The following is a 13,798-nucleotide window of genomic DNA, read 5'->3' as shown; positions in this document are numbered from 1 at the left end:
GCTCCAGTGAGTGAACTGGTGTGAAAGTGTCTCAGTGGAGGGTTTAAAAACTGCACGGAGCCGCCGTCCAGTCACCTGAGGTGACATGCACTCGGTGCCCGCATAGTGGCAGCATTACTATATAACTTGAAGCTGAGAGCAAGAAGCCGGAGGATGAGCTGGATCAAGCAAGTCAGGAAAACTACAAGAAGAGACGGAAGCTGCGTGTCATGGCTTCAAAAATAAAATAGAAATGTTAATAATAATAATTATTATTATTTTATTTGTACACACACACATATATATATACACATATATTTATATTTATAATTTATTTGTTGATTTTTTGATAATCTGAATCTGCAAAGTAACTAAAGATATCAAATACAGTTAGTGGATTAAAAAGTATAATATTTCCCTCTGAAATGTGGACTTGACTGACCAACACTGGTGTACAGATCGGCTAGATACAAAAATATGCTAAACATATGTTAAAAACAATGTTTTTTTTATGCAAAACCAAGAATGATGAAGTCTTACTTGTAGATTATTGTGTAGAAAACATTATTTAACAACACATATACGGACATTTAATTATTTTTTTTTCAATCTCACCTTAATCTATAACTAAATATACTCATAATTTGTTGGTCTCAATCTGCAAAGTAACTGAAAGTATCAAACACAGTTAGTGGAGTGAGAAGTGCGACATTTACTGCAGAACTGCAAATACCTTATAAATCAGTAAATACCTTATAAATCAGTAAACCTGCTCAGTTACTTCCCACCTCTGATTATACGTATAAAGCACACATTTAAAACATATTACTTTTGTATTATGTTACTCCACATTTCCCCCACCCTACAAACTCTGCAAAATGTTGCCATGGAATGTTTTATTTTGAAAGTTTCCACCGGAAGTCGTCCTTGGCGCGCTGCGGGCTTGACAGTCACCGAGAGAAGGGAAAGCAAACGGATCAGGCGGCAGAAATGGAGAGCAGGAGGACAGGGAGGGTGAGCGAAAATGTTGAGGAGACATGGCGAGACAGCACAACAGATTAAGAAGAAGGAGAGCTCGACTCACCTGAAGGACTTTTGTGGAGATTTAAGCCAAAGCTCGAGGAGTCGCGCTCGCAGCCCGGAGGAGGATCTTCATCTCGCTTTTGTGTGTCTGTGGGTTTTTTTTTTTTTTTTTTTTTTTTTTCTTTTTTGGTGTTGCCTCGTTAATCAGTGCGCACACAGCGTCTGTGTTGGGCAGCGTCTGCAGAGAGAAGTCGGTGGCTAACAGCCCAGTGTGACAGGATTTAAAGGTAAAAACTAGTGACTTCTGTTAAGGAACACTGGTGTTTGTTTACAAGCGTGATTAACGCCGCGCTGAAGTTCCACAGTCCTGCAGCTCAGCCATTGTTTGGTTGGTGGCTAACATTGATTTCCACATTGTTAACGAGTGCAGCAGACACGCTTGCACTCGTGTGTTTGCCTGCTCGGACTGACACGACAGTACAGTCGTGTGGTGGCGCAGTGACGCGCGTGATTAACCAGCTGAGCATCGCTGTTTAAGAGAGGCTAAGCTAATATTAGCTGCTGCATGGTCGGTGTGACAAAGTGCCACATGGGGCTCTGTTGTAACCTACCTGTCAGGAGCAGGGGGACCTGTCCGGACATGCCCTTGGACTCGGAGCTCCTGCCCTGAGCTTAAAGCCACATTTATGCAGAATGAACATCCCACAATAATAATAATAATAATAATGGTAATTTTACTGCAGCCATAAAGGTCAGTTTTGTTCTTAACAGTGTCACTTCTTGTTTGGCTTGCAGCTGAGAGAGCTCCCTAAACAAGCAGCAACACATCACTCACTTCTCACATGACTCCTCTTGACTGATATCATCTACTTTATTATTATTATTATTATTATTATTATTATTATCAGTATGATGTTACTAAGATGAGCTGATCAGTGTTCAGCATCATTTCAGGGTGTGTGCAAAGCAGTCTGTGTGCATCACACACACACAAGTTTCTCATCTAATCAGTGCTATAAATGTCCTAATCAATCAATAAAGCTGGTGTCTGTGTGCAGTTCAGTCTCTGGGACCATCTTTGGTGTTCGTGTTGATGATCAGCTCCTCCTGTGCTTTCAGGTAGCTCAGCATGAGTCGAGATGGGTGGGCAAAGAAGAGAGCCATCGCCAACGATGACAATGGTTGGGCTGCCAGGGTGAGTGTCCGTCATCTCGTCATGATCATCAGTTTATGGCAGAAAATACCCCAGAACGAGGACACGCCTGCAGGCTGTATAACCGACGGAGAAGTGTAACCTTATGGTAGATGCAGAGGCAGAGGCAGGGTGAAACTGCTGTGTTGGGTTAAAAGTTATTACATGGTTCATGGAGCTATAGTGAGCATCACAATGTGACTGGAAAACTGGATGTGACCCACCATGTTCTCTTTTAGCCCCTGTCATTTTTTACATAAGAGCTGAAAGTAGATCACCAGTCACTGCCTGAGTAGGTGAAGGTGAGGCTGCCAGGGAAAACATCAAGGTTTCACATAGCTGTGACACAGCTAATATTATCCTTTAATAACGGTATTGTCACCACATAGGAACGACTGTAATCTGATCGTAAGAAGACAATATCTAATATCTGCAGCCGATGAGGAAAAGATACCCGCCATAACGTATACGCAGCAGCATGAATGTTCCCTTATTCAGGCGTCGTACACACTGATAGGTGTGTGAATGCAGTTTGTAATCAAATTGAGAATGTTAGAAAATAAAGCGGCAAAATAATAAGAATGAAAGTCCCACATATATATATGCATATGTCAGAAAAATGATTTGGTATTTCCAAATTCCCTTGGTGACCATGTCAGCACTCGTTCTGTCACTGGTGTCCTTCCTGTTTGTAGGGCGGCTACATGGCGGCCAAAGTTTCTAAGCTGGACGAACAGTTTAAATTTGACGCCCCCAGAGAAAAACAGAAGGAAGGGTCCTTCTCCAACATTTTCAGTGGGGTGGCCATCTACGTCAATGGATACACAGGTATGCTAGAGTACATGTATATATTTGCATATTGCTAGTTTGTCTCTCTTCTCCCCTCATATTTTCTTCAGTCAGTCCCCAACAGGTTTGGTAATGTTTGGAAATATCCTGAGTAGAGTATCAGGGGAAAAACAAGCATTCTGCATCTCACTTGCTTCTCTGTGATTTGAGCTGTATTTCTTCTCCTCTCATTTGAAATAATAATTTAATTTTTGATAAATTAGATAAAACTGTAGCTGGACAGAACTAATGTAGAGTCTTCCAACAAGTTAGTAATGCTTCTAACAGTATCATCATGTCCATATTCATTGCAGTTCATGTCAAATTTGATCAGAAAAACAACATTCAAATGTTCTAAAAGAGAAAATAGCCCAAAATAATGAGTATGAGTTTTATGGTTTTTATGATTACTCACTCTATGTTTTACTCATTATGTTTCCTGTGTTTGTGATGTCTGTGCAGATCTATACGTAATACGTAGCACTTCTGACTGTCTTGTGTAGATAACTTAAACATCTTTGCAAACAGTTGACTGGTCAGGTGGCCTGTCGCCCAGTTTGCTGCAGAGTTAATCAATGACATCATTAAACTGAGATGATAATTTTTGTGTCCATTTGGTTGACTCTTCTTTTTTTGCCTGTTTGCGAGCAGAGCCAAGTGCAGACGAGCTACGCAGATTGATGATGCTGCACGGTGGCCAGTTCCACGTCTACTACTCTCGCTCCAAGACCACCCACATCGTCGCCAATAACTTGCCCAACAACAAAATTCAGGAGCTCAAAGGGGAAAAGGTCATCAGGCCAGAGTGGATCACTGACAGGTGGGATTTGAGTGTGTGTACATTCAGTGGACATGTTGGATTGTTTGTTCGATAAGCTGAAAGTCACTGTGTTTTCTTTGCCGTTTGTTTAAACCAGTATCAAGGCTGGCAGTCTCCTGCCTTACCTTCAGTACCAGCTGTATGCTAAACAGAAAGGCCCACTCTTCCCTGGCATGACTCTGCGCCAGCCCTCAGAGACTGCAGGACCCAGCCACGGGCTGCTTCAGCCAAGCGTCCATCAAAAGCTTCATCTGCCACAGCGCAGCATTCAGCACTCTGCTCTCCACAATGAGCAGCCTTCATCCAGCTGCCAGAGTAACACCACCCCTAACCCCAGCCACAGTCGACTTTACCATGGCAGCGTCCAACCTCAGTCCATCCAGCAAAGCTCTGCAGCTCGCCTCATTAACCCCCAACCAAGTCACTTAGCATCCACTCACCTCAGTACAGATCCCAGGCACAGAAACCCTGCACACGCCTACCCACTGTCCAGCCCAAGCCCCACAAAGCACCCACACAAACCCCCACACTCTGCACTTCAGTCACTTCATCCTAATGTCCAGCTACAGAGAGCTGACCAACTACAACCTCAGAGCATCTCCTCTGGCAGCAGCACCCCGAGCCGCTGCCAGGAAGTGGAACTAAAAGTGTGAGTATGTGAACGTTTTTCTTTTTAAATTGGACACGTGCAATGGTAAGATGGGGTACATTAATTTGTATTAACTCCATTAAATTAAACAGCCCCCCCTCTTTAAATTGATCTTAAATTAAGCAATAATAGGTAGAGGGCTCATTCTTTTAGCACCTGAAAGTTGAGACTTTCTTGTCTTTCACGTTATTATGTTGTTCACCTGCGTCGCATGTTTTTGGCTTCATTACGTTTCCTGCGGCGCAAAAATGGGACAATGTCAGTGTGGCAGTTTGATGGTTCATGTCAGAGAGAGATTGAGAGAAATAGGATTGAGTTCATGTTTCTAGATTCAGAATTGATTATTTTATTGTTTATGACACAGTTGCAATACTTTTAGTAATTATTAAGGCTTATTGATTTACATAACTTTTTAGCTGAGGTTGTACAGATTTGACACCACAAAAAGAAAAAAGACCAATGTGGGCACTAGTGGATCATTTCTATTGCAGAGCTCAAAGCGTTAAGACTCCTCCCTATCTTTTTATCCCACAGAAACGGATTATTGCAGACCTCATTTGACGTGATGAGCCATTCAAAAAGGAATGAAATGCAAGGGTGTGGCAAAGAAGATCCTCCTCCGCAGTCGGTGAAGGAAGCACCCCTGACAAACGGACACTCTCACCTTGTTAATGGTGCCTTAAAGCCAGAGGACATGTCCCCTGTTACAGATCAGACCTCTGTTGACATGGAACTGCATGAATGCAGAGTCAAGAGTTCAGAGGCTAAACCTCAGGGTCCTGCAGTACAGTTTCCGGCCAAACCTGATCCGTATGAGTTTCCCCACAGTCCTCCAAAGCAACCAGACCAGTCGCCTGTCTTTCCGGAGCAATTCAGCTCTCAAGAAATCAACGAACAGAGACCCAAACCTCCACCTCCCTCCTACCAGGAGGCTATAAAAGCCACAGAAACCCACTTAGTCCCAAAACAGCTAGAGCCATCTCCTCTTTCACACTCTCCAATTCGACTAAATGGAAGACACCACAATGCCTTTTCATCTCACCCTGCCTCGCTAAACACAACCAACATTACAGCCAAGCCCGATCCTCCCACTGAAAAGTCGTCACCATCATCGAAGTCTTCAACGCAGCTGCTGGCACAGACAGGCGGTTTGATCTCGGAGTTCTACTCTCACTCACGTTTACACCAGATCTCCACGTGGAGGAGCGGCTTTTCTGAGTATGTAAATGAACTGCACAGCAAACGAAAAGCAGCGGGGGGCGTCTCCTTTCCTGGCAAAGACCGGCTGAGGAAAACTGTGGCCCACCGCTCCGCAAACAGTCATGGTAGGAAAGAATGGATCACCATTCTTCCTTCTTTTTTCCTGTGTTTTCTGTTTGTTGTGCATATCCATGATTTACTCAGTTCAAATTGGTAAAAATGTTTAAAAAAGTAACTTCAATAAATGTGATACTATCATCTATATATATCATATATCTCCATTAACACTTTATTCTAATATATACCTTGTTAATTAATGTGATAGCCACTGTCCTCATGTCGTGTTGCCCCCTTCAGTTTCTGGGGATGCATGTGGCACAGTTAGATTTTGTGCTTTTTGAGAATTGGATAAGTTTCCACTGATCATTTGTTATTCATTTGTTTTGTGTCAGGTACATCAGCAGCAGCCAGCGTTAAATCTTGCATTCTTCATGTGGACATGGACTGTTTCTTTGTGTCTGTGGGCATCCGGCATCGACCAGAGCTCAAAGGTAAGCATGGTTCAACAACAAGGCTTGCCAGGGGCAAGTACATGCCATGTTGGGCAAGTAAATCTGGATTGAGAAAGTGGTAAAAAATAAAAAGTATATTTATTGATGACTTTAATCAAAAATCATACTTTTTAATCGAACATTGATTTATTTCCCAGCTCCAAGTGATTTACAGTTGTGCTCATAAGTTTACATACCCTGGCAGAATTTGTAAGATGTGCACCATTCCTTAAAGAAAACATGAGTGATCAGGCAAAACACATTTCTTTTATAATGGGATTCACATTAAACTATAAAAGCAGCATCAATGACGGCTTGCAGTCTTTTGTGATAGTTGTGGATGAGGCCCTTTATTTTCTCAGGTGGTAAAGCTGCCCATTCTTCTTGGCAACAAGCCTCCAGGTCCCGTAAATTCTTGGGCTGTCTTACATGAACTGCACATCTGAGATATCCCCATGGTGGCTCAATGATATAGAGGTCAGGAGACTGATGGCCACTCCAGAACCTTCACTTGTTTCTGCTGTAGCCACTGAAGGGTGAACATGGCTTTGTGTTTCGGATCATTGTCATGTTGGGAAGTCCCGTGCACCGCTTCCGGGCTGATGAATGCAAATTGTCCTCCAATATTTTCTGATAACATGCTGCATTCATCTTGCCATCAATTTTGACTAAATTCCCTGTGCCGTTGTAGCTCACCCCCCCCCCCCAAAACATCGGTGTACTTTTCCTCATAGGCCTTGTTGACTCCTCTCCAAACACTGTTTATGGTTGTGACCATTAAGTTCAATTTTGGTCTCATCACTCCAAATGACTTTGTTCCAGAAGTTTCGAGGCTTGTCTAGGTGCTGTTTGGCATATTGTAAGAGGGCTTTTTCCTGGCAACTTGACCATGCAGCCCATTTTTGTTGAAGTGCCTCCTTATTGTGCATGTTGAGACAGCCACACCACTTTTTTTGCAGAGAAGCCTGTATTTCAGCTGAAGTTGCTTGTGGGTTTTTCTTTGCATCCCAAACAATCTTCCTGGCAGTTGTGGCTGAAATTTTTGTTGTTCTACCTGACCGTGGCTTGGTACCACTAATTTTCCATTTCTTTATCAGAGTTTGAACACTACTAATTGGCATTTTCAAATCTTTGGATATCTTTTTCCTGATTTATAAAGTTCAGCTACCTTTTCTCGCAGGTCCTTGGACAGTTTTTTTGCTTTCCCCATGGCTCAGTATCCAGATGAAATGTGCAGGGCTCTCTCCAGAGCTAAGAAACGCATTGACTATTTATACACAGACACTAATTACAATCAAACAAGTCACAGCTGTGGACACGTACCCCTAATAGCCATTTAAACCTGTGCGTGAATATTATCAGGCCAAACATTCAAGGGTATATAAACTTTTGATCAGGACCATTTGGGTGATTTCAGTTATCATCAGGATTTAAAAAGGGCACACACAATTGTGTATGATGACACACAGGCACCAGCTAATGGAATAGTCTCATACATGCAGTCAGTGCTCCTGGTTGACTGCATGTTTTTTTTGCAGGGAGGCCTGTAGCTGTGACCAGTAACCGTGGACAGGGCAGAGTGCCCCTGAGACCGGGGGCCAACCCTCAGCTGGAGCAGCAGTACTACCGGAGGAAACAAACTCATCCTCACCCTGGTGAGGCTGTTGCACCGACACTTTCATGGATTGTGCTGACCTTGATTTTCACAGGCCGGGCTCAGTGTATTTTCTGTATTCTCCTGCACACGACTTACTGTATTGTCACATGTTTGACCAAGTGTAACCTTGTTCTGCCTGTCAGAGAGGCCAGATGAGGATCTGTACAGCACTCCTTCACAGGAGAGTCCCGACTCCCAAGCCAATGGAGTCAACCAGGATGCTGCTCTCTCAATGGCAGAGATTGCATCCTGCAGTTATGAGGCTAGGTAAGATAAAAACACACACACACACTCATGGGCATATCGTTTATATAAAATCGTACATATCTGTATTTTAATAAATTGTTTGTCTTTCATAGGCAGGCGGGTGTGAGAAATGGGATGTTTTTTGGCAAAGCAAAACAGCTTTGTCCCTCGCTGCAGTCTGTCCCGTATGATTTTGAGGCCTATAAAGAGGTGGCTCTCACCCTGTATGAGACTCTGGCAAGGTAAGAAGATCTGCCTGGTCCATTTTCACACACTTTTCTGTCTCTACTTTTACATGCAAATGACCTAAAGCACGCCTTTACATTGATTTGTTCTATGCAGTTATACCCATGACATCGAGGCTCTGAGCTGTGATGAAGTGTTGATAGACGGATTCGCTCTGCTAGCTGAGCTGGGCGTCAGCCCAGAAGATCTGGCCAAAGCGATCAGAGCAGACATCAAGGAGAAAACAGGATGCTGTGCCTCGGTGGGCATGGGTGAGTTTATATTTGTCTTACGGTGTGAAATAGATCAAGCCAGTGTTTCTATTTAACAAACTCAAATTGACTGCTCATCCGTTCAGGGTCCAACATCCTGTTGGCACGGCTGGCGACTCGTAAGGCGAAGCCAGATGGGCAATATTTCTTAAAGTGTGAAGAAGTGGATGATTTTATCAGGGACCTGCCAGTGACCAGCTTACCAGGTAGATACAGCACCACCTGCTGGTCATGGCACTCAGCCTACAGTCTCTCAGCCTTCCTTGTGCCAAATATTATTATTAATCATCATTTCATTTCCTTTTTCAAGGTGTTGGACCCGTTATGGGCAGAAAACTGGCTGCTATGGGCGTGAGATCATGTGGAGACCTGCAGCAGGTGTCTCTGTCTCAGTTGCAAAAGAAGTTTGGACCCCGGACTGGACAAACCCTGTTCCGCTTCTGCAGGGGACTGGATGACCGGCCCGTCCGCTACGAGAAGGAAAGGAAGTCTGTCTCAGCTGAGATGAACTACAATATTCGCTTCACTCGGGTTAGATCTGCTTTCATCCTCCTGTCGCCCCCCCCATTTTAAAAAAAATTTTTTTATCCGCTCTGCATTTCCCGCCTTTCTCTCTCTAACCCTCTTATCCCCCGAACTCTGTGACCAGGTTGATGAGGCAGAGTGCTTCCTGACTAATTTGTCCACGGAGGTACAAAAGCGTTTACAAGATGCGGGGCTGCGGGGTCGCAGAGTTACTCTTAAGGTTATGGTTCGGAAGGCTGGAGCTCCACTGGAACCTGCTAAATATGGTGGTCATGGTATATGCGATAACCTAGCTAGGTAAGAAACAGTCTAATCCCTGTATGCTATAAGTGATTGATGCAATCCTCCCTCCATTGCTTCTCCATGCCTTTGTCTCTCTGCAGACTCATTTTTATCTGTCTCCTTTTCTACCAGAACTGTGATGCTCGCTCAGTCCACTGACAGCAGTCAGCTGATTGCTGCTGCCGTCATCAAGCTGTTCCATGCCATGAAGTTGCCGGTTCAGGACCTGAGAGGAATCGGCATCCAGGTTCAGCTTCTTGAAGGGAATCACTCCGCCGCCCATGACTCCGCGGGCTCCGGGAAGCGCTCCATCAAGGAGCTGTTGCTCGGCCAGGGATTGAGTACGAGATGCAGCAACAGAGGTTTGTGAAAAGTCTTTGAGCTTTTGTTTTTGTCTTTGTTGTCACTTGTGAAATCCATTAAATTCAAAGTCAATGTTACAGATGCTGCTGACAACAACACACATCAGGAAAATACTGCGTCAACCACAGCCTTGTCATCCAGCCCCTCTCCGCTTCCAATGTCCCCTCCTGAGCCAGTCCCAGGGACAAGCAGAGACCAGCAGACATGCAGACAAACTCCAAAACCTTGTCGAGCACGTCTCAACTTCAGTATCGAGATCCCCTCCCCCTCACAGGTGAGGAGCGAGGCAAATGTCTGATTGATTGATTGATTAATAAGAGCTAAACAAAGAAAAGCTTTCAACATCTGTTTCTTTATGTTCTCCAAGGTGGACCGTTCTGTGTTGGAGGCCTTACCTGCAGAGCTTAGAGAACAAGTGGAGCAGTCGTGGACCATCCGGGATGGGAGATCAAGCAGCCGTCGGTCACCCAGCCCGCAGCCCTCTGCAATTCTTCCACAGCCTCCTGGTGTGAAGTCGCGTCCAACCTCCCCTCCTCGCCCTGCTCCCTGTAGCCCCGCACTGCACTCTCCACCCATTGGCACGTTGGTCCTACAGCTCCCAAACCAGCCAGGCTCTCCGGGAATCATACTGGAACTACCAAACTTTTCACAAGTAAGGATGTAAACAGTTGAGATTTTGATATTTGGTTTTGCTGATTATCAACAGATAATTCAATTTTTCACAACAAAAAAAAGCCCAATCAAATGGCCTTTGGTTTTATTATGCATTTTATTTTATCACCCTCTAGAAAATGATTGGAGAAACACCCCCATCTGATGAGGATAATGTTAATGTAGATGTTTTTTTATGACTGTTGAATTACAGATACATTTAATCCTTAACAGACACCTTTTATTGGAAGGGAAAAGGATTTTCTCTAAATATGTATGCTAATCCTCAATTATATACAGCTGATCGCATTGTTGTGACCAGACATTCGGTCTCACTTAGTCTGTCGGCTGTGTGACTGCAGGTAGATCCGGAGGTATTTGCTGCCCTTCCCAAAGAGCTCCAGGAAGAACTGAAGTCCGCCTACAACCGCGTCACAAACGTCCAGCCCCAGGCAAAAATATGTAAGCCCCTGTGTGAATTAGTTGTAGAGGAATGCAATCTGCTGTTTTTCTACTATTACCAGCATTGATATTCTCTTTATCTCGTGTTTGGCGTCTTGGTTTCTCAGCAGTGGAGCAGAAGAATCCACTGTTGCAGCTCAAACAGTCAGGAATTGGCATTGGTCGGGTGAAGCGGCGCTACAAGAGAAAGAATGCAGTGAGCCCCGTAAAGAAAGGTCCTTCCCCTCTGAAGAGGCGTCACACGACGAACAGCCCAGCGAAAACCCTTCCACCTCCATTAAAATCATGGGAAACAGTGAACATAGCAAAGGTGAGCCAGTAAACGGTTTCACACATGAAGATGAGGGTGCTTTTATTATTTTTTTTGTATGGTGACAAGCAGTTTGGAGCTTAACTAATCATTCTAGCTCACACATGTTTTCTGTCTACAGCCTGAAAATGGTCCCTCCACATCGACCTCAAAATCGGACATCCCTGAGCCTCTGTCCAAATTCAATCCTCGCCCTGCCCCAGCGTTGGCCGGAGCCTGCGACCTGACGGACATTAAAACACTCCTGCGGGAATGGGTCACCACCATAACAGGTAAACAGTAAAGAACAGCTCTGTGATCTTGATGCAGTTTCCTCTGTTGTTGCTGTTTTTAATCACTCCTTCCTTTTTGCTAGAACCCATGGAGGAGGACATCCTGCAGGTGGTGAAATATTGCACTGATCTGATTGAGGATAAAGATTTGGAGAAGTTGGATTTGATTATAAAATATATGAAAAGGTCAGTACTGTACAGTTTAGCCGCCTCCGTTCCTCTCTGTCTTCTGTTTTGTTCCTTATGTTGCTGATTGATCTTTTCTCTGCAGGCTCATGCAGCAGTCAGTGGAGTCTGTTTGGTGTATGGCTTTCGACTTCATCCTAGACAACGTGCAGGTGGTCGTGCAGCAGGCTTACGGTAGCACCCTGAAGATAGCATGAGGAAGGAGGGGAACTGTTTCCACTGCGTGTTACCATCACACCACCACTTTTTGTTTTGCTACTTTCACATGGTCATCTGCAGTACAAATGACAACATCTAAATGATGATTTTCCTCCTTCTCAACTGTGACACCAATGCAGCATCTGCCAGGATATTCTCAGTGGACGGAGAGCGACACATTAATGACTTAAACACACACACACACACACACACACAATATTTGAAAGTATTATAAGAGCCATGACAGTATTGAATGAGAATATTTGCAGGATATTTTTTTCTCTACTTGCTCTTTAAGGGACAAGTATCACAACCTGAGAGGCAGGAAATGTACTTAAAATCTGCTCATTTAAACCCAGAACAGTGATCATGGTAGCAGCTCTTTGCAAATTCATAATTTTTCACATGGCGCTCTCATTTTCAAACGTGTGAACTTTTATATAAAGATTTTTGCAGGTGGTGCTTGTTCTTATAAATCCAGTCTAAGCCAAGGCTTATTGAATTTTTAGATTTCCCTCCTCCCGGTGAGCGTATTCCTCTGATAAAGCAGTTGACTTCACCTATGTGTTCACAAGGCTTAAATAATGTTACACAGGCACATTTTGAGGTTTATTTTTTATACATTTTATGCAGTTACATCAGTCTAGCTTGACAAAAATGACTGTGGTAAACACAATCACGATGTGCAAACATAAAGCATCTTTTCGCGATTTTAGAATCAGTCTTGTAGCACCCCTCAGACATCAGGCCTACGATCATCTCAGAAACGGTTGGAATAAAATGTCTTATTTCTCATCAATGTTTTCTTTGGTGCTCCATGCCACTTGTACTGACCTGTGAAATCTGCAACCGCTGTGTCACAAAAAAAAAAAGCAAACAAAATAGTCTGCTGCATATAGTAGCGTTTTTTTTCCTTGTCTTTCACAAGAAAAGTGCCAAACTGTTATATTATAGTATGTAAATAATGTTTTTAAAGATACTTGTTAAAAGTTTTAAAAGAAAATATGTATGTGGAGGGTTTGCCTCTTGTATTGTTTACATGTAGTGAACTCTTAGTAACAGTCTTTAAATTGTAAATCTTCTCACTCTTATAATTGTTTTTAAGTGTTCCAACATGGAAATCAGAATCTGGCCAAAGCACTTCATATGAGGTTAACTGTTGATTCGCAGTAGCACTCTGACCTGGGGGGGCAGGGGTGTTGACGGGGGTTATGGCAATCAATAAGTAGCCTATGCGTTTCCTTTTTGTCCCTTCGGGATACAGTAATATTTCATACAGCCTTTGTATCTGGAGTAAATCTTGTTTTTCTAGTGTATTTCCAGCCTGCTCACCAGTTTCACAAATCTACAAATGGAAATAATGCTGGTTTCACGTAGGAAGCTGATGGGCGACCTGATTTTTAACTCTGAGATCCACTGTATGTTAGCTTCATACATTGCAGACATTTGTTTGGCTCGTGGCTGCATCACGTCATTGTGTTTCTGTGAAGTTAACTCTTTGGATTGGTGATTAGAAGCACTCAGCAGATGCGGCTGGCTGGCTGGCTGGCTTGTGATCTCGCCATGCAAGACGTTACGTGTGTGGTTGAAAAGTTTAAGATGGTATCCCTATATGCAAACCAAATCGATTTTTGTCTCTTTTTTTTTTTTAAACTTGTTGAAATGAATGTAATTCAGAATGTGAAAGTCTCCACTCCACTTTCAAGATGTTTGCTTCTCTTTACCTGTCATATCATTACAGAAGGAAATGGCCAGAAGTTAAAATTGGCCAGTCTTGACTTCTCTAAACTGGCTTGTGCCTGAAGACCCTGAAGCTGTGAACTTGTTTGTAAGTTTTCTAAATCTTGGTAATAAACTGTAAACTCTGTATTAATTTATTTGTCTTTGTCATTTTTTTAAAGTTACAA

At 43.4% G+C, this 13,798-nt stretch overlaps 1 protein-coding gene across 1 annotated transcript; it reads left to right on the top strand.

The window, feature by feature from the left end:
• Positions 1 to 2,125: 2,125 nt before the first annotated feature.
• Positions 2,126 to 13,758, top strand: rev1 (REV1 DNA directed polymerase). Its single transcript, XM_070838497.1, has 21 exons — positions 2,126 to 2,197; positions 2,890 to 3,022; positions 3,674 to 3,842; positions 3,940 to 4,491; positions 5,026 to 5,816; positions 6,144 to 6,242; positions 7,781 to 7,897; positions 8,043 to 8,166; positions 8,259 to 8,387; positions 8,488 to 8,642; positions 8,729 to 8,848; positions 8,953 to 9,173; positions 9,292 to 9,464; positions 9,582 to 9,811; positions 9,893 to 10,086; positions 10,180 to 10,464; positions 10,826 to 10,925; positions 11,033 to 11,235; positions 11,357 to 11,507; positions 11,591 to 11,693; positions 11,779 to 13,758. The coding sequence occupies exons 1-21, from the start codon at positions 2,132 to 2,134 to the stop codon at positions 11,888 to 11,890; spliced, it is 4,227 nt and encodes a 1,408-aa protein (XP_070694598.1). The 5' UTR covers positions 2,126 to 2,131; the 3' UTR covers positions 11,891 to 13,758.
• The last annotated feature ends 40 nt before the right edge of the window (positions 13,759 to 13,798 follow it).

The sequence above is a fragment of the Pempheris klunzingeri genome, chromosome 10 (genome assembly GCF_042242105.1).
Source record: "Pempheris klunzingeri isolate RE-2024b chromosome 10, fPemKlu1.hap1, whole genome shotgun sequence".
In the NCBI taxonomy this organism is placed as follows: domain Eukaryota; kingdom Metazoa; phylum Chordata; class Actinopteri; order Acropomatiformes; family Pempheridae; genus Pempheris; species Pempheris klunzingeri.
This window is presented reverse-complemented; position numbering and strand designations above follow the sequence as displayed.

What these genes read in the sequence shown, in the direction of transcription:
- rev1 (XM_070838497.1), top strand. Translation starts at nt 2,132, where the DNA reads ATGAGTCGAGATGGGTGGGCAAAGAAGAGAGCCATCGCCAACGATGAC. An exon ending in GCATCGACCAGAGCTCAAAG is followed by an intron (nt 6,243 to 7,780) that starts GTAAGCATGGTT and finishes TTTTTTTTGCAG; the next exon opens with GGAGGCCTGTAGCTGTGACC. An exon ending in GCCAGTGACCAGCTTACCAG is followed by an intron (nt 8,849 to 8,952) that starts GTAGATACAGCA and finishes TCCTTTTTCAAG; the next exon opens with GTGTTGGACCCGTTATGGGC.